General features: G+C 45.0%; 2 protein-coding genes across 3 annotated transcripts; one reads left to right on the top strand and one right to left on the bottom strand.

Moving 5' to 3' along the window:
• Window positions 1-7,362: 7,362 nt before the first annotated feature.
• On the bottom strand, window positions 7,363-17,705 carry LOC144944352 (U8 snoRNA-decapping enzyme-like). Of its 2 annotated transcripts, XR_013639575.1 has the most exons (4): window positions 17,363-17,705; window positions 13,202-13,465; window positions 9,329-11,683; window positions 7,363-8,923 (listed from the first exon to the last, which is right to left on the bottom strand). XR_013639575.1 is itself a non-coding variant. In XM_078872455.1 (3 exons), the coding sequence occupies exons 1-3, from the start codon at window positions 17,543-17,545 to the stop codon at window positions 11,501-11,503; spliced, it is 630 nt and encodes a 209-aa protein (XP_078728581.1). In that variant the 5' UTR covers window positions 17,546-17,705; the 3' UTR covers window positions 9,015-11,500. The 2 variants fall into 2 exon arrangements, 1 of the variants encoding a protein (XP_078728581.1); XM_078872455.1 differs by lacking the exon at window positions 7,363-8,923 and having other exon boundaries at window positions 9,015-11,683.
• Window positions 17,706-19,908: 2,203 nt separating this feature from the next.
• SEC13 (SEC13 homolog, nuclear pore and COPII component) lies at window positions 19,909-25,992 on the top strand. The gene is made up of 9 exons (XM_078872454.1): window positions 19,909-20,066; window positions 21,011-21,055; window positions 21,225-21,340; window positions 22,656-22,807; window positions 23,483-23,616; window positions 23,784-23,917; window positions 24,029-24,149; window positions 24,460-24,606; window positions 24,963-25,992. Exons 1-9 carry the CDS (start codon window positions 20,064-20,066, stop codon window positions 25,071-25,073), a joined length of 963 nt encoding a protein of 320 aa, XP_078728580.1. The 5' UTR covers window positions 19,909-20,063; the 3' UTR covers window positions 25,074-25,992.
• Window positions 25,993-26,229: the final 237 nt, after the last annotated feature.

Here is a 26,229-nt window from a genome sequence, read left to right as displayed (position 1 = left end):
ATCGTGACATGATCCTCAGTATCCATTTTTGAGATAATGTAAATTGGTTTAATGCAGCCTTTTTGGATCATGATCATTGCATAAAGCATTAAAAAATACACACAACCTCCAGTGAAATGTATTTCAAACTAATGTACAGCTCCTTTGCCAATCCACTGCTGGATGAAAGCCTCCCACGCCATGTTGGTCATGAGGATTGTTTTAACCATACTTCCCCATGCCGGCCAGTTCAGATGTCACTCGTCACACCGATGTGGCATGCAATTGAACTCAGGTCGCCGGGTTCACGGTGCGGTGCATTAACCACCGTGCCACCGCCCCACCAGCCCACGCCTCCTGTGGGCGAGTTACACATTTCAAACATTTTGTTGAGAACCAAACTTTAACCGACCTGGTTTTCGACGCGAAATTATGATGTCATCAAATCACGGTTTGGCGTCGTCGCCGCACGCTCACGCTTTTCGTGATAGCCCTCCTGCACAAGCAGCACCCTCCAATTCTCTCTCTCTCTCTAGACTCCGGCAAGTTTCCCCACGAGGAGAGTGCGACGTGAGTTTTGTGAACGTTCGGCTTTTTTCCCGTGCACGGCCATTCGGTATCGAACGCCACTTCCCTCCCCCCCCCCCCCCAGGTGTAGTGAAAGTTCCTGTGCAGTGCTATCTTGTTCTCTTTTAAGTGTCGGCCCACGTAACTGATCTTTGTCAGAACGGTTCGTAGATGTACATAGAGTATATTTTGTTGTAATGTCCCGAGGGGTAGGTTAATTTGTTTAAATTTGATTTACGTAAAGGCTGCACAGTGCATACACACACTCACAGACGTTTTGCAATAATGTATATCGTTAAAAGTTGCCTATATTTTTTATTTATTCAAACGGCCGCTGTAAGTTAATGTAGAAGGCTGCGCATAATCGAGAAACGGTATGGATTATTTATTTTCAAATATATTATATGTAAACTCAAATATAATAACGGGAGCGATAAAAAAAAAAACACACATTGTATTTTTAGAAAGGCGTGCTCGCTGGGACTAATGTGTAATATCTCGAAATGTTCCTCCAGCGCCCTCCCAAAAAGGAAATTATTCTCATGATATTATTGTGAAAACAAAACGCCAGGCGTGAAGATCTACAGTTGACGGCATAGAGCCGCAACTTCGTAGTCGGTGTGGTGACTTACGGGCGAGGGATTACACAACTCGGGGGGGGGGAGAGACTTTCCATGGCTCCATACTTCTCCGGCACACATTACATAATAACGCCACTATTGTGTGATGCCTTTTAAATAACACCACTGCCGCACCAGCTGCCTTCATCAGAAACGCCAGGTGTAACATGCGGTTAGAAAAGGAATCCATCAACACCTCTGATCTAATCTAATTTTATATTTGTAGAGCGCATTCACTCAAGGCGCTTAACGTAGTTACAACAACAACAAAAAAGCCTGACAGAATAGAATGATTTAGATGGCAGGGGGTGTGCAAGGGGTTGAGGAATGAGTGACCCCCCGACAGAGGGCGTACTTAGGGATCACGAAAGGGTCGGGGAGTAGAGGGGACGAGGGCAGGGAAGATGAAGAAGATGGGAAATAGCAAAGGGCAGCTTCGGTGACACTGGCAGGCAGGGTCGGATTACGTTGGATGAGGGCCTGGGGCTCTTAAAATTGTTGTTTTTGGGGGGTGCGGAGCCCTCTTTGTCACTCCAATTCCTTCCCCCGACTATTTTACCACCTAGGCTTTCACGACCAATATTATTCATAATCAACGTTTTTGGGTTTAGATCGCGTTATTTATAAATGTGTCGTAACCCTCCACCACCCGACACGGCCAATCAGTTAACTATTTGTCTTTTGTCAACGTGACAGTTTTTTACTGATTGGCCGTGTTGGGTGGTGGATCTAAACCCAAAAACGTTGATTATGAATATTTTACCACCACCCACACCCGACACCAAAGGCTCCGTACTAATTCATTTTATTTCAATTCTAGTTCATAAAATGTGATATACGATAAATGAAAGTTGTTAAAAGGAACTAAACTATTTAAAATTCGACACAGCTGGTTAGTGATACACACACGGTGATGTTATGGCTCTAATTTCCATGTTACTTAGAGGATTCGTCATTATGCTGCCGTATTTATAAAATTCCGCGGGCCTCTCAATATCTGAGGCCCCTGGGCATGAATTGGCCACCCTCCTTAAAGTTGAGAAGTTTGGCCAGTTCATGTCCAAGTGCGTTGCGACTCAAGTCCGTACGTACGTATGTTGTTTTCTGTACAGGTCAGCGTCGAGGTTATGCGTCAAACCCAAACACGTCCACGTAGTGTAACGTGTCGTACGCATCTTTTGAACGCTACAATGTGTAAACTGCACTTGGCGAGTGAAGAAATTGAATCTGAACACGGCAGTTCACAGTATTCTGTTTTGCACAAACGCTTGCATGGGATCTGATAGCACCAACTCACGCAGCACTTTGATTATATCGTGTTCTGTGGATTATTATAAGATGCACTTTTTCCCCCCTTCACTGTATATTAAAGCGATTGTTGCAAGTGTGTTTTAAAATCCAGCCAGGTGTGTGTGTGTGTGTGCTTGCGACGAAGTTTATGTAACGTTATTGACACCGGGCACAAGTTTCGGGGTACGTCTGTTCCGGAGCGTCTTACAATCTGAAACATACGGTGTAAATATGTATATAGAAATCTAATCAAATATAACAGTTGAGGTGGGTAATTAAGATGGTCTGGGGAACAAAATGCAGAGGTGGGCAGGTATGGAGGTGATGAGGTTCCACTCACCACCCCGAGATGTGCTGTATTATTAATCTCTTGGATTTTTCCTCACTTGATACAGTAAATTTAGCTGTGACGGTCCCACCTGATGACGGAGACTTGTGTTGCCTCCGAAACGTCGTGATTTATTATTTAATTTCTATAATTTTAATTTTTTACCTACGTGACTTTACCGAAAAAACCTAAGAGTATGAATCCTTGCAGTCACGAAAGCTTCAAATCTAGAATGTATTATTCCACCCTCTGTGTTTGCATGCCTCAGATGTTGTGTTTACTGTTTACTGAGCGTTAATGCCGACACTTAGCAACGAATGGGAGGGATTAGTCCCAGAAGGTCGGTGGGACTTGCTTTTTTTTCAAAAGAACACTTGAGGCATGCAAATTGAGTGCAATTCCGCCAGGCTTTAATTTTTGTTTATAAAAACGCTTGCGCTTCCTCGAAGCAATTTCATCGTAAACTTGTTGAACCGCCTGGCTTATTGGCACAAGACCCTGGTGAAAGGTGAGAGTCACAGATTGTCAATGTTTTGTCTTTTCCTTATTTGCATGACAAGAAACTCAAAAGCACTACAACATATGCGAATACAAGCTATGTTCTATTAGATATTATTTTAGCACTGCTATCGATGACTCTACCGATTATCAGTTCAATTACTCGATGAATCAGATAACACAATCACCTCTTTTCCCATGTCTGCCACTGGACGGGAGGTGATGGGTGACGTCATCGGCACCATCGGGGGGGTTTCCTGCCTTCACGAGGCAGGATGTGGGGGTGGCCATCATTTTTTAAGTGGCCCGAGAAATCGACCACAAATAAAGTAATTGATTTAAATATTTAGTCAACGCGTTGACTTAATCGACTAATCGTTCCAGCTCTAGTTGGGGCAATCCAGGGAAGATTGTGTGATTTGAGCTAATATTGTTGTTGGGTGTTCAACTCTTGTCTTATGCTCTATGTTAATATCAATGAGAAACGTTTTCCAGTTCTATACTAACGACGTTATCATAAGCTGCTCCAAACTCCTAAACCTGGTACATCTATATATATATCCTTACATTATACATCCAGTATAGCTGTAGCCTCACCAGCTGTATGAGCCCATTGTACGAAAAGCTAATAATCAACGGTCTCTTTTTCCATTGGCACATCTGCTCTGCACCAGAGCTGAGCGAAGCCAGTCCGGTGCGGTTGGGTCAGGTTGGGCCAGCTTTTTGCACCACGGAAAATGAGCTGTGGTGCTGACGTCACACGCAACGAGCCGACACGTATGTCGATGCATGGTCGGGCGTGACCTGTGGCCAGATGTTAAATCCCTCGCCTGGTATACAGCAGATCGTGAGTTCAATTCCGAGCCCGACGCCTGATGTACGTTTGGAGGTTACGTGTCTCTCTCCCCGTGGTTGCGTGGATTTTCCTCCAGGTCCTCTGGTTTTTCCCTCCACGTTTAGAAACATGCGTTGAGTGTTCGGCTGCTATACATTTCCACGCGATAAAGCACTTTGTTGAGCTATCATCTGTGGCAAGGTCGCTACTGAAAAAAAAGCTATGTAGCTCAATGGGCCTCACCTGGTAAAATAAATATATAGTTTAATTTTAAATAGTTAATATTTTCGATGATGCGGTGACGCTGTGTCCTCACAGTGACATCAGAGCCAATGGACACATTAGTCCCACCCTGGCTCTGCTTGGCACCCCAGCCAGATGAAGGGCGTTTTGCGAGGCCGACGTATTGTGGTTCGGTTCTGGCTCGGTATGGCAAATAAGCCAGGGGGGGGAAAAAAATCACCCGTACCGTTATGGCCCCATGGTGGCTCGAGTCTGATGTTCCAGTGGAAAAAACTCGACTTGTGGCAGTGTGTGGTTAGTCAGCGCTTGCACGTAGATGACGAATCTGCTCGTTTAGTGTGAACGATGTCACGTTTTTCTTCCGCGTGAATTGGACATGCATGAGCTTCTTGCTTTGCGACTCCGGTGATGTCAGCATGGCTTCCTATCTTTGAAATTGAACCTGTTAAGCAGAGCACCTTGTTGTTTACACAGTGGAATCGGTGTGTAATTATATGTTTACATATACAGTAACATGCTGCATGACGTTTATTTTTGCAGTTTGGGGAAAGAGTATATTACATATATATCATAGGGGGACATTGAGGCAACATTTCAATTCTGCTTGGTCACAGGGCATGGTATATGAGAGATATATAAATGTATAGATATTGTACTCTGTTACGAACGAGAGTTCGGCTTTCATGGTTCTTATCCACTTCAGTATACTGCATGCATTGTTGCCAACCTATTCACGGAAGTGATCTCAGCTTGTAGCATTGTAAATAAAAACACTTGGCTTTTTAGAATTCGTAAAACCAGTTTTGTTTAAGTAGGGTAATAATTCACCCTCTACCACTCCCGCCCCTCTCCCCCCTCACTCGCGTAGCAAATTGATAAAATGTTCTTGATTGTAGTTGATGACTCGATCCATTTGAATGATCCGTGTTCACAATTGGATTCAAGAATCGATGCATTTTTTCCATCGCAGGGCATATGGAATCTCATTACCAGAGCCGACTGCGGGGGGACACGTGACCCAACCACACATACACCATATACAAACCGTAAATAAATTATTATTCTTACACGCGCGGTTTTACACGTGCGTCGTGACCACAAGAACCCATTTCAAGCTTCTCCATGGCCACTTTCATCTTCCACATCAAAAAAAACATTCAGCGCGTAAAACGCACCGACCGGTCAAAATTCGTATCCACGTCGAGCGCTGGATGACACGGTACCCTACTGCCCGGCAAACTCGCCGTCCCCCGTGGCCGAGAGCACTGGCGGCGGAGTTGCGCACGTCATCGTTATCCTGGGCACCGGCACGCCGGCGAACTCTCCCGGCTCGTGTAGAACCAACTCCCCGCGCACGCCTCGCGAAGGTCGCGCCGCCGCCGGCCCGCACCCCGCGGCCCCGTTAGCGTTCACGTCGGGGCTTGGGCACCCGCTCGGGAGACGGCCTCCGTTGCGGCAATTCCCGTCCTCCCTCGGGGACGCCTCGCCCGCGCTGGCGACGCTGCGAGCCACGCGAAGCGAGCACGGGCGGCGCGTCCCGCCGGGCTGCCGAGCGCCGCCGTGCGCCCGGCAAGCCGGCGTGGCGTCGTCGCGTTGGCGCCTGGAGGGGGAGCACGGGCTGCACTGCCCACGCTCCGTGAATGTGTGTCGGGGACGCTGCTCGGCGCCGCCCTCGACGCGCCCGCGCTGCCCTTCGGCCGCGCCGCCCCACCGTTTGGCCGAGCTTTTGTCGCCCTTCAAGGAATGGGCCTTCCAGTCGAAGGACTTCTTCAGGGAGGATTTGAGGGGCTTTTTCACGGAGCGCCTCGTACGCACGTCAGCTCCGCGCGTTGCCGTTCCTTCGTCCGTGTGTTCTGTAAGCGAGCCGTGGCTCCCCGTGGACTCCACTCGTGTTCCATTTGGCCTGGCTGCGTCGAGAGTGTCAAGGTCGGTGGAGGAGTTATGAGCAGGAATTGTGGCAGCGCTGTTCGTCAGGGGAGCTCTTCCCGAGGGCTCGTCATTGCTCGGACCTGACCTCGCTGATATTTTGCGTGCTGTCATCTTCCTGGGAATGCTGGGTGAAGTGCTGTTGACGTGCATGTGGAGGCACGCGTCGTGGTTACCTGATAAACATTTCGTCTTTTGACTGATGGTTTTCATTGCTATGGCTTGAAAACGGTCGCGAGCTTGCAAGGGTTTGCCATTGCCTTTGGTCAAGTCTAAAACAGTTTTTGACTTAAGCAGCGCCTCCCGTTCATTGCTCGAGCACGCGTCTCGTCCTCCAGTCCCCCGGCGGTCTTCGGAATGCGACAGACTCCGTGCTCGGAAAAATCCCGCCCTTTAAAAGGCAGAGAGAGCATTTCAACATTCTCAATTATAAACAGATGTGAAAGTAATGTAGTGTGTAACTAAAAAATGCTAAGGGCCTGCATTTGCTAATTTGATTTGCACATGTAAAGTATTGACCCCTAATCCCATGTTACGTACAATGCAATTGCTCTGCCCTGGGCTATGGGCCAAGTTGTCTGAATGTTGTTGCTTGAAACGGGAGCTAATTGCTCTCTTAAAGGGGGTTCGACACCAACCAAATGTATTAGTGATCACAACCATTCTGTAGCAGAACACCTTATCGGAGACGTTATCTCACAACGAGTAATGATGCAGCTCACAGATAATTTCTTGCTGGAGGCTGCACATGCTCCCATTGCATTGCAACAGCACTCTTCCATCCATGTGTGGTGGCAAAAAAAAGACAAACATCCGCCCGGGTACTCTTAGGTTTTTTCGGTAAAGTCATGTAGGGGAAAATAAATACATAATAAAAATTCATTATAAGAAATAATAGAAAACAAATAACAGAAATAAAATAATGAATCACGACGTTTCGGAGGCAACACAAGCTTCTGTCTTCAGGTGGAACTGTCACAGCACAATTTACTTGATACAGCAATCGTGCTGTGACGGTTCCACCTGAAGACGGAAACTTGTGTTGCCTCCGAAACGTCGTAATTTATTATATTTATTTTATTTTTTTTACCTACGTGACTTTACCGAAAAAACCTAAGAGTATGAATTCTTGCAGTCACGAAAGCTTCAAATCTAGAATCCCCCCGTGTAGTCTGAACAGGCTGTTGGGGCAAGTGCTGTTAGCGAGCCCCTATGAAGGCCGACAAGGCACGCGAGGGGGTGGATTACCAACACCACACCCGGTTGCCTTTGTCTCCCTCGTGGTGATGTTTACACACCACACCAAGTACTCGTTTATGGCTGGGTCGTTCTAGAGGAGGCCCACGACCGGTTAAAATAATCGTAACTGTTGTTGGCCACGAGCGGGAATTGAACTCAGGTCGCCGGGTTCGTAACGCAGCGCGCTAACTGCTGCGCTACCGCTCCCCACAGGTGGCAAAGATCCCCCGTGTAGCCTGTACCAGACTGTAGAGGCAAGTGCTGTTAGCGAGCACCTATGAAGGCTGGCACGGCACACGTGGGGGTGGGTAGCCAACACTACGCCCGGCCGCCTTTGGCACACACTTGTGAACAAGCACTTTGGGGGCAATGGTTGGCAGACCTGCGAAGCCTTGCAAATTAACTCCCAAATCTCTGGGCAGCAACGTGGCCAGGAGATGGCAGTGCAGCATGTGAGTTCATAAACCCATCTGTGCAGACCTTCTGAGTGTTAATCTCTCGTGCGGATAGCTTTTGACTCGGTATTGCGGTTTTCTGCCACATGGAAGAAGAAAAAAAAACATTGCCGGAAAGAAACTGGCCAAACATACGAATGAAGGTGTTGTCAAGCCACTGCTGGATAAGGGCTTTCCCATGCCGTTCGGATCGTGGGGAGGTTATATGACCATACTTTACCAAGCTGGCCAGTGTAGGTTGGTAAAGGTGGATAGCATAGACATCGGAGCACAGACGCATGAGTGTAACTATTTATTTTCCTGCACTGCCCTCTGCTGCCCACCACATAGCCCCAACAGTGGTCACCCATTGAAGCACTATCCAGGCTCAAGCCTACTCGGCTTCAGAGATCTAGCGAAATCAAACACATTCCGCACAGTGATGGATTTTGCTGCGCTGCCCTCTGCTCCCCTGAGCCTTGAATGTGTAATTGTTGTTTTAGATGACATTGATATGGGCTGTGCTGCGTACGTTGCTTGAGGGTGAGCCCTGAGCGCTGTGACAAATGTTGTTCTCATGTGCAGAGCGGGTGGGAGAGTGTTGCCCTCAACTCTGTGGACCAGAGGTTACTTGAAGGAATCTCAGAGGTAGCGATGCGAGATCCGCTTCTGTGGGCTGGCCTCTAACACCACGAAGGAGAGCGATGTGATTCTCAGTCTCACGATGTGACGTCAATTGCACAATCGGGATAGCGTTCGGGGCAAATTGACGAAAACATGTATATTTTTTAAAACAATGAAGCCTGAATTCACCATGCACCATTACCTGCTGTAGGTTCCACAGGCCGATGTTTCCACTGGGACGGTGCTCGCAGCCGTAGCCCCATTGAGTGGCTCGATGGGAGGCAGCCGAACATGCGCGTGGACGCCTCTTCCGCTCACATGCAGACGCTGAGCCGTTCGCCTCGAGAAAATATGAAACATTCAAATTTTAATTCGCTTAACACCGCCATTGTACGCGTGTCTGCTGCGCACTATAGTGGTATCGACCGTAATTAGACGATGCAATTAAAATTGCGTTTCATTGCATACGATCCATTTGTGGATGTCCCACTAAAATGATGAGGACAAATTTTTGTAGGAAAAGTAACATTTTAATTCGAAGCTTCGACACGTCTCCCCCCCCCGATCTCGATGCACATTTAAATCTTGAAACTATCCTCTTGTCAGATATGGAGCCATTTCCACAATATTCACTCAATCGTTGGGGAAAAGAGGATCATTCGAAATCAATGGGCAATTTATAAACGGATCACTTTAAATATACCGTTGTAAATATTGTAATTATGTAACTGTGTTTTCCGCTTACCACTTTGCGTTGCTCAGCATTGTTGTTCCAGGATGCATTGTGGCCACCTCTTGTCGCTACTCCTTCTCCTCTCGGCTGTGTGGACGAGTGACCCAGCGCGGCTCTAAGCAATTAGCTCGCCGGAGGACCGTCAGGTCCAGCCCTCTTCGCTGCACGCTTCTAATTTGCACTGTATTCTTCTTGCACATGCTTTCTGCCCCAAGGGAGGCACACAAGGGAGGCGATTTTCGTCGCTGGCAACCAATCCAAATGATAAGCTCAATACCCTCTCCCATCCCTTGCCCTGGGTATCCCTTCCACTCCTCTGCCCTCTTCCCCAACAATCCACCTACTTAGGTGAGATCAGGAGGTTTATGTGGAATGTGCCAGGGAGAGCATCAGACTTTACCCCCTGCTGTGTTTGTTCAGTCCCCTGACTCTTTGCTAGACCCCAACTCCTCCCTTCCCCCAAACAACTCCCCCCCCCCCCCCACGGTCACCCCCTGGGGAGCCAAGGCTTGCCACAAGTGACCTCCCGCGAGGAGCCACACACGCAGCCTCTTAGCGGTGCGGCTTACAGTCAGGTTTTGTTATGAAGAACTGCTGCCCGCTGTTTTTATTTAAAGGGCCAGGTTTGGCGTGGTTGTGTGGCACTTTACCGGCTTGTTATCGTTTGCCAGTGGACCGTGAGTTTCGACCACGTTCCAGACTAGCCGAGCGGAGCCGTGCGCAGGAGTCGGAGCGGTGGCGGAAATCGCGAAGGTCCATCGCCGCTGTACAATTGTTGTGAGCCAGTTGCCAGAACTGCCTTTCCTACAAGGACCAAACAAGTAACGAGGACGCTTACTTCAATGCAGAACGCAATGTTTATTGTCGGATCGGCGTCATCGGACTTCCCATGCGTTTTATTTGCTGTGCAGTAATTAAAAAAAAGCATTACAGATGTTAATTAAAAAAAGAAACCTGGTATTTGTTTTTACCGAGGCATAAATACCCACGTCGCATAAATATTCTATTACTTTGTAAACCCGATTGTTTTACATGTCTGGAAGGCACTCCTAAAAATAAAGTACTATACAATTGCAACGTGACTTTGCACTGCTTTATTTCTGCTGACATTAATTACACAACCATCAGGGGTTTGGTTAAGGCAAAATCAAACGTCGAGAGGCTTACAAGGAAACACACTCGTGTTTACAATACATTTAGCACTTTTTACAGCAAGCAAACACTCTGGTCTATTAAAGACGTTTCCAAAAATGTGCCATCAACTTCAGCTATTAAGTGCCTGTTGAGTTTGAGCAAAAAAGAGACATTATAACTGTTGTCAAGAGGTTAATTCAAGCAGTCTGTTCACAAGTAATTTCACAATGAACATCAAACATGGATTGTGGAATACAACAATGGCAAAATTCTTGAAGATGGTTTCAATGACTGCATATTGCCAGCTTTGACATATGGATCAGGAAACACGGATCGTGAATAAACAAACGTAAAAAAAAAAGTGCTCACTTGAAATTACTCTGGGTAATGCAAAGAAGAGTACATGGATCACGGAAAAAAATTCTAGAACAAATTCTGGAACAAATCTTATTGACTTAAAAACCATGTTGGCTTGGGCAGGATGCATCGCAAGAAGGGATAACCGCTGATGAACAAGGCTGGCGATGGATTGGCAGCCCGAGGAGAGAGCGTGCCCGAGAGGATAACCTCTGAGGAGATGGAGCCATGAGATTCGTTCATCTGCAGGAGTGCAGTGGATTGCGGCATCACGTAATACCCAAGAGATTGCGAATGTATGGGGGAAGGCCTTCGTTTAGCCATATTTTAAACCATAACGAACGATGAATTTACATGACTGCATAAACTGAAACAACAAATGATCTCAAACGTTGCACAACTTTGCATCCGCAGATCATCTGCCATGGTGAATCCACTGCTGGATTAAGACCTCCCAACAAAGCCTCTACAATCTTTCACAATCTGACAATGAATTAATCTCAAAATGACAGTGAAGCAAAATATACACTTTCAATATTTTGAAAGACTTTTTGTTTAGTGCACGTATGAATACAGTGTGAATATACAATAATTTAAAGCATATTTACGCAGCTATTTAACGCAACGTGGTAACGCACACTCGTCAACGTGAGCGGGCGGCATTGTGGGAGGAGGTGTTCCGTCCCAAGCGGCTCAATTGGCTCTGCTGGTATTCTCGGCAGCCTGCAGCTCCTCGGGAGTCAAGATGCCGAGCTTGCGCAGGGCGTAGAGGAGCTGGTCACGTGCGTTGCCGATGAAGCGGTTCCTCAGGAATAGGGGCAGCCCGCCTCGCCCCCCGCGGAGGGTGTACAGAGGCACCCTCACCATCCCCAGCACCTGGAAGGCAATGCGCTTCCCTTTAATAATAAGTAAAGGAAAAAAGTACACCCTTGCATTCTAGATTTGAAGCTTTCGTGACTGCAAGGATTCATGCTCTTTGGTTTTTTCGGTAAAGTCACGTAGGTAAAAAAATCTAATAAAAGAAACGAAAACAACTAAATTAAATCACGACGTTTCGGGTGCAACACAAGCATCCTCCTTCAGGTGGGGACAACGTAGCGAAGGCCACCTGAAGAAGAACGCTTGTGCTGCGCCCGAAACGTCGTGATTTAATTTAGTTGTTTTCTTTTTTTTTACCTACGTGACTTTACCGAAAAAACCAAAGAGTACACCTTTGCAATTGCAGCGGGAGCAAATGTACCCATAGTACTTCCTCTGTGCGACTAAATCTTCTGGAATGTACCTGTCTCAGTCAGACCTGAGAAGCCAAGCTTAGTTAAACCTGATTTGATGCTTGGATTGGGTGACCACCATGCACAACAGGTTATTATTATAGGCTGCAGCACTAAGTGGTGTTCCCCACATTCACGATCCTGCATTGGCCAGCGTGGTGAAGTATGGTCAAATAAACCCTTACGACCCACAAGGTGCTGCAGAGACCCTCATTGTGCACTGCCTCGTCTCGCAACCTGGTAGCGAGCTGCATTCGATAGCCACTCCACTACTTTCTTGGATATCTTTTAATATGGATTCCCGAATAACCGAAGTTGTAATACATTGAATAAACAAGTCCTCCAAATTCACACACACACACACCAATGCTTTTTAATTAAACACATTGTCAGGATCCTGCATGGACTCACCCCCACCTATCTCACCCCTCTCTCATCTCAATATACTTATCTTAACATGCCTTCCACTCCAGCAACTAAGGCTGTCATTCAAACACCGTCAGTCAAAAACGCAAGTCAATCTTCTCTGCAGTCGTCTCGAATAGCAATCCCTTACTCGAAACATTTGCACTGCTGAGACCCTTCCTTCCCCTTTTCATATTACTGCATCTTCTGTGTGTAACTCTCTATTAAGTGTCTTCATGTTATCTACATTTCCAATCTGGCCCGTGCATTCTACCCCACATTCCCTGCTCTAAAAAAAAACACCCTTACCCCTTCTTCAAACTTCACACTCTCTAGGTCTCTCGAGAGATGACAGGAGATGACAGCACAGCAGCGGTTTACATCTAACTGTGCTTTGCTGCGACTGATATATACTGGTATGTGTGGATTTTCTCCAGGTAATCAAGTATCCTCCAACATGAAGGCAGTGTTCCATTCATGTTATTGTCCCAATGCAGGACCTTCCTGAATAAGAGTCGAAATACTCGGTGGGATTTCCCTGGATAAATAAGTAAAATAAGTACATACACATGTTGTCCTCCTAAATTTACAGCGGCGTGGAATGTGGTTACATTTAAAAACGTTACATGTTTTTAAAAATAAAGTTTTTATTACACGTTTAATGAAGAGGCCAGTGAGACTGAGAGGTGTGTAGGCCATGTGGCAGTCAGGAACATACCTCTCCTCCATGGTCCCGCGCCTGAACGGCGCTCACCTCTAAGGCCCGCAGCTCGGTCAGCGTGAGCTTACGAGCGTACAGGTGGTTGACGATGGGCCGCGGGTGCTGGCACACGTGCGAACACAGGTAGTCTGCCTCCGTTAGCTGCACGGTGCAGCCCACCTCCTCCTGCAGCTCACGGTTGAGGCCGTCCTCCAGGCATGCCTCCCCTGGGTCCAAGAAGCCGCCGGGGAAGCCCAGCGTCCCGTCAAAGCGCATCTGCATCTGGAGTTATAATCGTAAAACGTGGTAATTAAGACTACGATGTGGTGCGGTGTGTACGAGCGGGGCCCTCTAAAGTGCCGGTGTCATGGCTTAAACTGCAAAATAGCAGATGGGGAGAGGGCCAGGGAGAGGAAATAATACATTGGGGACAGGTTATTAGATCGAAATAAACTCACATTTAATTTACCTAGCTCCTCCACAGACACATAACTTGGATAATAACAGACTCTTAAATGCTCAGTAATTTAATTGCACGTGAGTTGCTGTGGGTGTAGAGCTATGCTTTAATTTCTCTGACTAAAAGGCAAAGTAAAACAAAGACGCTGTTCATAAGAACTGACCTGGCCTCATCCATTACGGGTGACTGATGAATGGGTCTTGCCAATGAAAGGTAGCCCTGCTTGACACATCAGTATATTGTCCATGAGGAGACCTGGCTCACAATGCATGGCCCATGGCCATGTGTCAGGCATCAAAGTGGTAATAGATGCATCTCCCATGAAGGGTGGCAACATGGTTGGGTTTTACCAATTGAAAAAGGCTGCATGTCAGCCATCAATATGGCCCTGCCTGGTTCATTAAGTAACATTGGGACCATTAGAGTCAATCCTTTGCCAACTTTTGCCCATGACGTTTTCTATGGCTATGTATGACCCATTATAGGAGCCAAATTACATTGACGATAATTTAACAAATAATTCATTTATTCTGGCCATGTTTCACAAATAAGATATTCTACAGCCAGATTTCACCAAAATGAGGTGTTCCATGGCTAAATCCGTCCATGATATGGGCCCCAATGGTCAGACATTACCCAAAAGCATTTCCCAATGACTGCATACACTGAAACAACAAATTATCTCAAACAAACGTTGCACAACTTTGCATCCGCAGATCATCTGCCATGGTGAATCCACTACTGGATGAAGACCTCCCAACAAAGCCTCTACCATCTTTCACAATCTGATAATAAATTAATCTCAAAATGACAGTGAAGCAAAATATACACTTAGCAATATTTTTAAAGACGTTTTGTTTAGTGAACGTATGAATACAGTGTGAATATACAATAATTTAATGCATAAGTACGCAGTTATTTAACGCAACGTGTTAACGCTCATACAAAATGTATGAGCGTTAATACGTTTTGAGAAAGGTCATAAGCAACTGTAAAAAAAAGAATTGATTTAAGGGAATTTGAAAGTGGAGCATGGGGAAAGAAGCAGGAATAGATGTAACCAGGTATTGTTACCCACACCATGGTAGGTGAATACAAGTCTGGGTAGTTTGAGTCCTGAAACATGGGTGGCAGAATCAGCAAGTGACATTCATGGAACAGAAACGATGGTAGTAGCGATAGAGTGATAACTTAACTGCCCATTTCATCATGGGACCTCCTTTGCCAGTACCAAAATATGAGAATAGGTTTTTCCTCTTTTTTTCTGGCAACAGGTGTTGAGATGTTAAAATACCAAACTGAAACCTTTTACAAGGAATCATGTCTGCTTTAACCACAATACTTGTGGTCAGAATGCAAACAAAAAAACACTGTGATAATATATGCAGTCTTTGAAACTGATTGGTCCACACCAGAGACAGCTTTCTTTTGAGCCTAGTCTCATAACGGTGTTAGACCAGAGGACACCAAAAGGCGTACAGCGGTTGTTCTGATAATGAAATATAATTATGGCCTTTGGTAATATTAAATACATGTATTGTGATTGCAAATAACGTGAATAACATGGTGCATATCTACCGCCATCTGCTGGTTCAAAGTGGAATGTTTGTGCACGACGATTTCAGAACTTTTGTCTTTCCCAGAAGCACCATTTAACAAACCACTCCACACAAGGCTTCATTTTCATCGGTGGCATTTTCCCGAGACCCCCTAAACCCCAAACCCCCCGTATCCCGACCCTCTCAACAGCAGGGGACGCACGTTAGACCATCGATTATCTGGCGGAAGGGGATGCCGGGTTTTCAAAAACGCCAGATAATCACTAAATCATCATTATTTAAAATAACTTGTTTGCACATTCTTGCGTATAACATTGTGTTGTAGATGTTGTGTATGGTGTTTTTTTTGAACGTTTTAACTGTGTTTACTATGTCAAATTGGCATAAGCTATACATCCAAATAGACATCATGGGACCTCCATTGCCAGTACGGCTTTCTTTGGAACCGAGTCTCAAAAGATGTTAGACCAGAGACCAGATGAATCTGGTCACCTTTTGGCATCCTCTGGTCTAACACCGTTTCAGACTAGGCTCCAAAGAAAGCCGTCTCTGGTGTGGACCAATCAGTTTCAAAGACAATGCATATATTATCAGAGTATGTTTTTTGTTTGCATTCTGACCACAAGTATTGTGGTTAATGCAGACAGGATTCCTTGTAAAAGGTTTCAGTTTGGTGTTTCAACATCTCAACACCTGTTTTGTTGCCAGAAAAAAGGGGAAAACCTATTATCATAACTGCCCATTGTTACGACTGTGCCCTGAGTTCAGACCTTGCTCACGAATGTGACCACAAATCCATGAATGTGTCAGTGGCCATGAACATCGCCCTTGGAACATACAAGTGTTCAAATTGTCATGAAAAGTGTCCCCATGGCCGTGCCTCGCCATTAAAGTGTCCCCCATTGCCAGGGGTCGGCAACCAAAATAACAAAAAGGTTTTTTTTCTAATCCGGTAAAATCAATACATTTCCAGAACCGCCATGCATGTGAATAGTCTTTCATAAACAACATCACGAAGCTGTCTTTAGAGAGCTTCAGGTTGCCGACTCCTGCCCGTGGCCCTGCCTCGCCATGAAAGTGTCCCCGTGGACCACGAGTGCCGCGTGTTTATACTGCACGTGTCCTCGTGTCCATGGAAGTGGTGGGTGGCCACGAGATTGGCCCGTGTTCTCATGAGCCACAACAAGTGTCGCCGCGGCCATGGGAGTGCCCCTGTTTCAGTTTCATGTATTAGGTATAACCCTGTACATAACAAAAGGCTCAGTCCCTTTTACACGCACCTTTACAACATCCGCACCTAGTTTACACAACAAAGGCTCATTCCTAACAGCGTGCTTCAGCCGCACCGAACCTCACAATAATAATATTCAGGGCCTACCTTGTCTCCTCCCACCCTCAACCAGTATATATACAAGGACTGTTTTCTTGGAATTTCTCTTGATACAGCTTTTGTGCTGTGACGGTTCCACCTGAAGACGGAAGCTTGTGTTGCCTCCGAAACGTCGTGATTTTTATTTTACTTTTATTAATTTACATTTTTTACCTACGTGACTTTACCGAAAAAAACCCTAAGAATATGAATCCTTGCAGTCACGAAAGCTTCAAATCTAGAAATAACCCTGTGAGCCATGCGGCTCTTGACTCGGGTGCAACCACGACAAACTAAAACATGAACAAGAAACAGCTTAAAGGGACTACACGCCGCAGAGAAATCCAGGAAAAAATAGCAAAGTCTTCCAGAAAAAAACACCGTATTTCAACGCTGTGTGCAAAAATCCCAGTAGGATGCAAGTCAAACAACAACCAAAAGACAATTTAGATTAAGGTTATCAGGCTAACTCTGTACTTAAACAAACATGGCTAAACCAAAACGTTTTCAAAATAAAGCTATAAAAACAATGTAACAGTCATCATAGGAACTGCGATTAAAATTTAAAAAGATGGACAGATTTGAAATCGCCATATCTTTCAAATTGGGTCCAACTTTTTGAAACACCCTTTACATAACATGTAACGACCAAACTTTGCAGCCATTGCTGGCTGCATGAGTCACCCCATAACAGCAGGAGCATCAGTAGCAGTATCAACATTTTTGGCCATGGAAGTGTTACCATGAGGTTGGCCCACGGCCATGCCAGTGGGCCCCCCGTGGCTTCTCACCAGCACGGCGTAGCGCAAGGGGATGCGGCTGAAGAGCATCTCGTCGCTGGGCGCGTAGAGCATGGCATGGGACGCGTGTTTGAAGCCACGCAGGCCTAACGCATGGGCCCTCTCCACACGCCTGTAGCGAGCCTTCTCAGCCATGGCCACGCTCAGCGGCCCCAACACCCATCGCAACACCATGGTTTAAACCAAGGTGAGCCTTTGAGTCATTCCACTCCTTCCTTCCTTCGATCCTTCAACGTGTCGCGTTCATTCAATCCATTCGCAACGTTTCTCGAGTGAATATTTTTTAGCGCCCAGTGCTCGCTTCAACACGCGCGTACGACGATTCGATTCGTGCGGTTGGAATCGATGGAATCGATCCGACCAATTGGAAACTCGCTGCTTCGGCGTGGGATAAAGTGAAACGGATTTAGTTCTAGATTTGAAGCTTTCGTGACTGCAAGGATGGTTGTTGTACCCTGTAGTTTTATCTTGGTCGATTCATTCCGGTGGACGGAGAGGAGGAATCGTGATGTTTAGGAATGATTCCGTGACTAAGGAAGCTGTGAGTTTCAGTTCGCATCATAGACCACGGGATACAGCTTTAATTATTAAGTGGGTATGGGCCAATGGTGTAATCGGGAATGAGAATATGTATTTCTACCGTAGGAATCCGATGAGCTGTAAAGCTCTTTTCACAGATGTCCAGTAGTAATCCCAGCAGTGACCAGCTGAACCAAAACGTCAAGCGGCCCGCAACAAGCAGCATTATCAGATAATTGGTTCTTTACCCTTCTATCTGGCAACAAAACTGACACCTTTTTTTTTGTTGCCAGATAGAAGGGTAAAGAACCAATTATCATATTTTTACTGGCAAATGAGGTTCCCATAGAGCATTATCAGAGTTGAATTGAGCAAGGTTGGGAGATGAGACCATGGGAGGTGGAAATTCCCAAGTTGAGCAGTGCAAGGGAATAGAGTAAGTGTTTGTGACCTGCAGTGTGGTGAGTTAGGGGCCGTCCATAAATGACGTCACGCACCTAGGGGGGGGGAGGGTCAGACATTTGTGACGATGTGTGACGAGGGGGGGTTTGAGAAATGTGACGTCATATCAAATTACGTAACTTTAAATAAATATAGACAACACGTTCTACTTAATTAAATAGACTTTTTTAAATAAATGTTTTCTCCTACAACATCAGAGTGCAGCGCCACATTAAATACGCGCTACAATGACAATAGTTTAAAGCGATTTGAAGCATGTTCAAATTTTTTTTGGGGGGGGGGGGGCAGAGCTTTGTGACGTCTTATTTGAGGGGGGGTCTGACTTTTTGTGACGCCGTGTGACGAGGGGGGGGGGGGGTCAAAAATCGTCCAAGATCGCGTGACGTCATTTATGGACGCCCCCTTAGTTGGTGAGTAAGTGTGCTGTTGTGACCGGCAGTGTGGTGCTGGTTGCACACATCATGGATGAGATGAAACAGTCGGTTTGGAAGACCGAGTCCTCAACATGGGTGGAGACAACACATTCCTGCGGAGGGAGCTGGTAGGAGCGTTGGGTTGCTCGGTCAATGGCCAGGGTCAACGGCGGCGTGGTGTATTCCGCAAATATTCCCGACTGTGAGGGCGGGGACAAGCCGGCGTGAGTAGGTTAAACGTTGAGTTTTACAAGGGCACCACGGGGTGACCAACCCCTCCCCACCCAGCCCCATAGTTCCCATGATCACTGTTCCATTGCTTTTATGGCTTTATTTAGGTGATTTCGAAAACTTTTTTGGTTTGTCCATGTTTGTTTGTTGTAGTACGGAGTTAGAATGATGGCTTTAATCTAAGTTGTCTTGTGGTTGTTGTTGTTGTTGTTTGACTTGCATCCCACTGGGATTTTTGCACAGAGCGTTGGTGTATGGTGCTATTTTCTGGAATATTTTTTTGATGTTTTTTCCTGGATTTTTCTGTTTGCACATAGTCAATTCTTGTTCATGTTTTTTGTTTGTTGCGATTGCACCCGATTCAAGAGCCGAATTGTTCATAGGGCTATACCAAATACATGAAACTGAAAACTGAAATAAAAAAAAGTAGTACACAAGTTTGCACCCATAACGAAACACGTGTCAGAATCATACATCACCACCAAGTACAACATAAGAAAAACGCAACCAACGGATGTAATCCCATATCAGGCACAGTAATATGTATAGCAACGACACTAATATAATTTTTGGAACACACACTTGAACGATAACACAGTCTGAAACAGCAAATTGATTATAATGTATTATAATATAATTTATTATTATACTTTATTATAATAAGTAATTTATTATAATTCATTATATAAAATATAAATTATAATACATTTATTATGATAAGTTATAATAAATGTGCTTTAATAAATTATATAAAATATGCTTCATAATTACTCGAGCCAAGGTGACAACAGCAGACGATTTCGCAACACGCATAAACATCGATTTCGCAACACACTCGCTCGATTTCATAGCGCGCATACGCATACAGCGCGGCGCTCATTGGACGAGGAGCGGCGCCGCTTATCCGCACTGGGAAATGTGAAGCGGGGCTTCCGGTCTGCCACGTCCATTCCCGGCTCATCCGGATTCTGCTCCCAACTCGCAGCTCTGTACCGGCGATTCTTTTTTAATTTAAACTCATCAACGTGATTCTTTTAATTGCTCTTCGTGCGCCGCCTCGCATCGTCATGGTACGTACGTTGTTGTTTTTTTGTTTGTTACATTTGTGTTTAAAATCGGTGCAGGCTTTTACGAGATTGCCTGAGCGACCGGGAGGCTTATTGAGTGTGCAGGCCTCGCCTGACAGCGTCTCGCACTGAGACACGTGGAATAATATCCATTAATAATACAATTAATGCTTTAACTAAGTTGCAAGTGTTTACTCGCTCGGGTAAGCGTGGTGAGATGCTCTAATGTATGCTGTACAGCGCTCGGATATCATGCGGAACGATCATTTTTTTCCCGTGACAATTTAGTCCGTGCGTTTTATCGACCATCGAGTGTGATGTGAAGCGGCTGCCTTGTGAGTGTGAGCAGTGCGTTATTAAAAGGCAGCCGCACCACCTTGTCAGATTTTTACTCGCTTTAAGGTATACCGTTTGTATGAAGTATAGAAAACACTTGTTTTATAGATGTAATAAGGCATTGCATGATTACAGTAAATATTAATAGTGAAGTGCTGTCACAGAATGCTGAATATATTCATGAATGCAACGTGTACAGTATAGGTCAATAATGTGTAAACAAAGTCGTTGGTTTTCTCTGGTTTCTTCCATTTGCCAATCACTAATGAATGGAATTGGCACAAACATCCCTATGCAGGACACTTATTTAAATGTAGATCAATTGTATCTTCTATAAATAAAATCATATTACATATGTTATTCTTGCAGTCTTCTATACTGCGATTGTGTGAACTTAAGTTTCGCAAGACCCGTTTGCCCAGTTTTAACTGTGCTTGATAACTTTTGAATCATTATTTCACTGAAATTAAGTCAGACCTGTTCGAGAGAGGGGACAGAATTCCATGTGGGGTGGTGAGGCGAGATAGGGTGTGGTTTTCAACACGTACACGAAAGCTGTAATCTGCTCATTGAATACTCACCGACATTAATGATTTTTTTTTCAATTTCAGGTTTCTGTAATAAATACCGTTGATACTTCTCACGAGGACATGATTGTGAGTAGCAGTGGTTGTCTAATGACATCTTTGGTGTGTCTGCGCCATTGGCAGCTGTCGTATAATCATAACCGAACTGTTTTGTACCTGCACGCACACATTGTTATAAAAAAATGTTGGTGAGTTTAGTGTACGGTGGATTGTGTTAGCTCTTTTTGTCCCCTGTCAGCATGACGCCCAGATGGATTACTATGGTACCCGCCTTGCCACTTGCTCTTCCGACCGATCGGTCAAAATCTTCGACATCAAGAATGGAGGGCAAATCCTCGCTGCCGATCTCAGGGGGTAAGCACTTGAACAATCTCCAAAAACATTTTCCATATTTTCTCATTCCTTCTAAGTGTTGTGGTGCACAACTTTAATCCAGCACTTTTGAGGCACAGCGAATCACACATTTGTGAAACTGCCAAACCCTCTGGGCTGCAAAGTGGGCAGATGTGAATATATGGAGACTTTTAAACAGTAGTTGATACCCTCGTCCATGCATTCATAATATCCCGACAACTATTATAACATTTCCCACTACAGCTTCCCCAAATTCCTAACTAAAAATTCCAGATAATCCAGATTTCTTGTGCCCACACCCATAAACGAGGCCAAATCAAGATCCCTCCACTGACTCCCAATTTAATTCTGGATCAATTTCACTTGAGAAGGCTCCATGTTTCCCCCTCTTCTTTAACCTCACTCTATCCCAGAGGTCGCAAACGGGTTTTGATTCCTTACCCGTACCCGGCCGCACCAGGGTCGCAAACGGGTACCCGTACCCGGCCGTACCCGTACCCTACCCGTACCCGGCCGGGTACGGGTAGGGTACGGGTATCGGGTACCTGATTGCGACCTCTGGGATGAAGCCATGTTGCAGGCGCGGGTGGGTTGATTCTAGGAACTTGAATTGTGAGAAGAGACAAGTCGTTGAGAAATGTGACAAACAGTTACTCACCAGTGACTCACGGTCTACCCGTACCCGGCCGCACCAGAGTCGCAAACGGGTACCCGTACCCGGCCGGGTACGGATAGCCGGGTATCGGGTAGGGTACGGGTATCGGGTAGGGTACGGGTATCGGGTACCCGGTTGCGACCTCTGCTGTATCCACCTCCCCTGCCGTGCACCCTCCACTGCAGTAACTTAGGTTGTCTTTAGAAGCCCCCAGTCAACCTTCATTTAATTAGAGGTCTCAAGACCCTCTGCCTGGAACTCTCTTCTCCCACATGCATGCTACTGACTGTCTAACCATATCCAAGTCTATCCACAAAAGCTTATTTATTTATTCCTCGTCCTATGACAGACTAGAAAATTAATATGCTCACTGTTTTTGCTTCACTATAAAATTAATGTGACCACTGTTTTTGTAGAGCAGCTTGATATTTGATCACATTTAGACACTATAAATCTAAATTGTATTGTATAGGATAGCTTCTTTGTTTTTCATGGGACACTTCAGTTTACTCATGAAATACCCCTTTAAAAGAGCCAAATGTTCCGATTCAGAATCTTTCCGAAGAATAGTATTGAGACTCAAAGTGGCTTTCCTGGGTAAAAAATAGCTCATTGTATTCATGTTGATTTTATTGCACCTCTGTGGTTTTGTTTCTGCAGACATGAGGGTCCGGTGTGGCAGGTGGCGTGGTCACACCCTATGTTTGGGAGCGTGCTGGCCTCGTGTTCATACGATCGCAAAGTAATTGTGTGGCGAGAGGAAAATGGGAAATGGGATAAACTGCACGAGTATGCCGGGCACGACTCCTCTGGTAATTCCACCACTGCCATATGCCACCGCCACCCACACTTAACCATAATCATACGACAGACAGTACAGATGAGAACGATGGTGTCATAATATCATTGAGACGGTATAAATGATGTAGTACAGATGACCGTAAATATGATACTACATATTAAAAACAACTTGTCATATGCTGTCCTTCGTGTTAGGCATGGCTATATGGCTTATATGGCTATGCTAAAAACCTTCCACTGGCTTCTCATCAAATCAAGAATATAGTACAAAACCAATCTCCTGTGTACCACCTGAGGTCTAATTCAAGGTTTTGAAGTATAACAAGATGGTAATTGGTTTTTTACCCTTTTATCTGGCAATAAAACTGATTCCAAAAGGTGCCTTTTGGCATCATCTGGTCCAAGACCATGTGATACTAGGCTCTAAGAAAAGCTGTCTTGGGTGTGGACCAATCAATTTCAAGGACAGTGCATACATTGTCAGAGTTGTGTTTTTTGTTTACATTCCGACCGCAGGTATTGTGGTAAATGCAAACATGACTCCTTGTAAAAATGGTGTCAGTTTTGTTGTCAGATAAAAGGGAAAAAAACAATTATCATATTTTGCTACTGGCAAAGGAGGTTCCAATGGTATAACAAGATGCTTTTAAATAATATGGAGTGGTATCTTTGTCTTCCACTTTCAGTGAACTCTGTATCGTGGGCTCCCCATGAGTTCGGTCTGGTTCTGGCCTGTGGCAGTTCCGATGGGTGCATCTCAGTGCTGTCATGCCAGGCTGATGGTACCTGGGAGGCCAAGAAAGTTAGCAATGCTCACACAGTAAGTCACATTTACTTCATGTAAAGATATGTGCACCTGACAAGTGTTCTTATATTCTGTTGTTTGTTTAAAAAAACATTGCTTTAAAACAATTTATGTTGAACTTCTTTTGCCCCCGTGCTCATATTCTGTCATTAAATTACAACAAAATTCCACTGTGATTGTAGATTGGGTGCAATGCTGTCAGCTGGGCTCCTGCAGTCATTCCTGGGAGCTTATTGGATCAGCCTTCTGGCCAAAAACCTGCGCTTACTCGTCGATTCGTATCGGGGGGCTGCGACAATCTCATAAAGATCTGGAAGTAAGTTTTCCATGAGGTTTTCCCAGCGTGTGACTCAATAATCGAGTGATGCCTCTTCGGCAGAGATATCTTGCAATGACGGAATTGTTCTGTCTGTGTTGATTTGTTCAGAGAGGAGGATGGCCAGTGGCAGGAGGAACAGAAGCTGGAGGCACACAGCGATTGGGTGCGTGATGTCGCGTGGGCGCCCTCTATCGGTCTCCCTGTCAGCACAATCGCCAGCTGCTCACAGGTGATGTCCAGTTCTTCGTAGCTTGCAATGAATCAGTTATGCATTCTCTATATATGCTTTAATTTCTCAAAGCACACATGCATTGGTAATTGTGTACACACACGAAGCAAATGTATATCACTATCTTTGTCATTGACACTGCCATACAAAAGGTGAATGTTTTGGACACTGGCTCTGATGAATGTGGTGAGTTTTTTTACATATGCTCAAAAGTATGGTCACCAGAATGACAGTAATTTTTAAAACAAGGTTTCCATGAAACAAATGAGCATGTTGTTGAATTTCCTCCAATGCACTCTACTGCATACAGGATGGTCGCGTTTTCATCTGGACGTGTGACGATTTGTCCGAGAGCTCTTGGGCACCCAAGCTCCTCCACAAGTTCAATGATGTTGTGTGGCATGTTAGCTGGTCCATCACTGGCAATATCCTGGCTGTTTCTGGTGGAGATAACAAGGTGAATTTGCAGCATGTGGTTTAAAACACCTACAGCATGATTTGTATTGTTTTGTTCTATTACACTACAATAGCTGATGCTTGCTTGGTTTTAGAGTAGTAGCATTACTGCATAGTTAACTCTTGCATAACTTGGATGAAAGAGCATTACAAGCAATTCGTATGTGTTATTTGATAAATCAAAGCAGATACTAAACCACATGTAATTATATTACTTAGATATGTAACCAGACATAATTTAACATGCTAGCAGAGATTGTTAGCATATCAGACTAAATTATATCTTCTGGCATTTTTGTCCGCACTGTCTTGCAGCACTAAATTCAACTGTGTGAATGTGATGTGCCAAATTTGCAGGTGAGCCTGTGGAAGGAGTCTGTGGACGGCCAGTGGGTGTGCGTGAGTGACGTCAACAAAGGACAGGGAGTTGCTCCGGGTGTAGGGGATGCCCACCAGACGGAACAGTGAATGCTTGACCATCAAGGCCCACACCAACTTTCACGTGTTCTTCACTCCCTCCATCCCTCCGCCACTTGTGGTCCCGCAGACCAAATGACGCCTCAGCCAAGTCACTCCAGCAGGAGACGCCTAGTGCATGGCCCTGCCCGGGCCTGTAGCAACACAACAGTGGGATTTTTTAAGGAAATGTTTGCTCAAATGTCAGATGAATAAACATAATTAAGCACTCGCACAACATCCAGGCATACTTTTGATCGGCTTACGTGGTGTTTTCCTCCACTTATGAACAAAGTGTCTAGACATGTACGGCTTTTTTCTAGCATCTAAATGTTGGATATGAATTGTTTATGGGAGGCATTAATGCATGAAATCAATGGCTGAAAGTATTGATTATGCATAAGGAAAAAACGGCTTTTAAATATTTTTGAAATTGAAAGGTTTGCATTGCATTCATGGAGAGAAATTGTTATGTAAACAAGGTGGTACTATGGGTTGTTTAAGGCATTTTTACGGCTGTCCTTCATGAAAATGACATTAATTGCTAGGAATGAGGACGTTTACAAACTCTTCTTTATACGATGCTCATACTTGTGTTTGGCTGCACAAAATCTGGGCATAGTGGATTGTTTGAAGAGAGTCCACTCGGCTGCATTGTATGCAAGTTATGTATTTGGACAACTTGAGCCAAAAGAAAACTTTCCTGTGGCTCAGACTTGAGACGAACTCAAACTAAACATTGGAAAAGTATTCGTGCAGAAACATCTTGGTCTTTTTGATTCGAAGGTTAATAACGTGTAGACATAGTCCATTATTTTCTGGCTTTTTATGTGCTCACTGCATTACTGTAATGCTAACTTTGTGGAACAAACTTCCATTCAGTTGATGAGCATTCATACTGTATATAATTCTAATAAATGTTTAAAACATGTTCCTGTGTTGATTGTGTTTTGCTCTTTGTATGCATGGGGAAAACAATGGGCAAATCTAAATACAGAAACGTGGAGTCATGGCATTTCTGCAATTGCCCTTGAGCACTGAGTTATGCTAGAAGCCACAAACATGTAGCATACATGCAAAATAGTTTTTGAATAGTGATGTTATTGTATTAGAACATCTGTCGAGTATGAACTGATTTATAAGTATTGTAAAAAAGCCATACTCGTAA

The sequence above is a fragment of the Lampetra fluviatilis genome, chromosome 34 (assembly GCF_964198595.1).
Source record: "Lampetra fluviatilis chromosome 34, kcLamFluv1.1, whole genome shotgun sequence".
NCBI classification, from domain to species: domain Eukaryota; kingdom Metazoa; phylum Chordata; class Hyperoartia; order Petromyzontiformes; family Petromyzontidae; genus Lampetra; species Lampetra fluviatilis.
This window is presented reverse-complemented; position numbering and strand designations above follow the sequence as displayed.

Excerpts from the sequence above, each read along its gene's own strand:
- SEC13 (XM_078872454.1), top strand. Across the intron at positions 22,808-23,482 it reads TGCCGGGCACGACTCCTCTG|TGAACTCTGTATCGTGGGCT; the intron begins GTAATTCCACCA and ends TTCCACTTTCAG. Across the intron at positions 23,918-24,028 it reads AATCTCATAAAGATCTGGAA|AGAGGAGGATGGCCAGTGGC; the intron begins GTAAGTTTTCCA and ends TGATTTGTTCAG.
- LOC144944352 (XM_078872455.1), bottom strand. The coding sequence starts at position 17,545 with ATGGTGTTGCGATGGGTGTTGGGGCCGCTGAGCGTGGCCATGGCTGAG. Across the intron at positions 13,466-17,362 it reads CCTTGCGCTACGCCGTGCTG|ATGCAGATGCGCTTTGACGG; the intron begins GTGAGAAGCCAC and ends TTATAACTCCAG. Across the intron at positions 11,684-13,201 it reads CGCGGGACCATGGAGGAGAG|GTGCTGGGGATGGTGAGGGT; the intron begins GTATGTTCCTGA and ends ATTGCCTTCCAG.